General features: G+C 26.2%; 1 protein-coding gene across 1 annotated transcript, besides 1 other annotated feature; it reads right to left on the bottom strand.

Annotated features, from left to right (window-relative positions):
* Nucleotides 1-65: 65 nt before the first annotated feature.
* Nucleotides 66-956, bottom strand: EDI_073140 (uncharacterized protein; the record flags this gene model as incomplete). Its single annotated transcript, XM_001735902.1, has 1 exon — nt 66-956. A coding segment is annotated over one exon (891 nt), but the record flags the coding sequence as incomplete, so codon positions are not given.
* Nucleotides 588-622: a microsatellite.
* Nucleotides 957-1,000: the final 44 nt, after the last annotated feature.

Raw genomic sequence — 1,000 nt, forward strand, 5'->3', positions numbered from 1 at the left:
ATTGTCAATAATCATTTCAAATGATATAACAACAACAATGTAATCACGTTGTTGATTAAAACTAATTATTTCATAAGATGATTACATTCTAAACATATTCCTGATGATTTTAAACATGTTGAATGATAACTATGACCACATCCAAATACATTGATTAATTCATCCTTTTCTTTATGACAAACAACACATTCTTTTGTTGTAATATTTCCTTTTTTTAATTCTTTGTTATGTTGTTGTATTGTTTGGTTTAGTTGTTCATTTGAAATCATTTGAAGTGTTTTGTACATTGTTAATTTCGATTGGCTTTGTTTGATTAAATCACTTAACACCATTCTTAATAAAACTCCTTCTGTGATTTTACAACAAAATTCAATTCCTTCTTTTATTGGTATATTTGAAATTTCTATTTCAACTATTTCTCGATACACTTTCTTGTATTCTTCATAATATTCATTTCTTCTCTTCATTATTTCATTACATTTCTTCATCACTTCAACACATTCTTCATTTCTAGTTATATCTCTTAATCGAAATGTTTCACTTACTTCTTTGAGATCTTCCATAATTCCTTCATACATTTTAGTTATTTCTTCTTCCTTTTCTTTTCTTTCTTCTTCATTTTGATTTTGATTTTGTTTGTCTATTTCATTTAAACATGTGATACTTCTGCTTTGAAGATTTCTAAAACATTCTTTAATTTCTCCTTTCTTTCTTCTAATCATCAATATTGTTCTTTCATCTTTATATTTCAATGCCAGTTCAATAACTTTATCCATATCACATGTTTTTCTATCGATGATTTGTCGTATTTCTGTGGTGTCTTTCTTCATTTCATAACAACTCTCAATCACTTTCATAACAATACATCTCATATTTCTTTGAATGATTGGATTTGCTTCATTCATCATTATTCTTCCATACTCATAAATGATTTCATATGGTGTGTTTGGGTTGAACTAAACAATATAATCCACACTTGCAAAATATTTAACTCCAATAT

Source organism: Entamoeba dispar, genomic scaffold, assembly GCF_000209125.1.
Source record: "Entamoeba dispar SAW760 scf_1105229459525 genomic scaffold, whole genome shotgun sequence".
NCBI classification, from domain to species: domain Eukaryota; phylum Evosea; order Mastigamoebida; family Endamoebidae; genus Entamoeba; species Entamoeba dispar.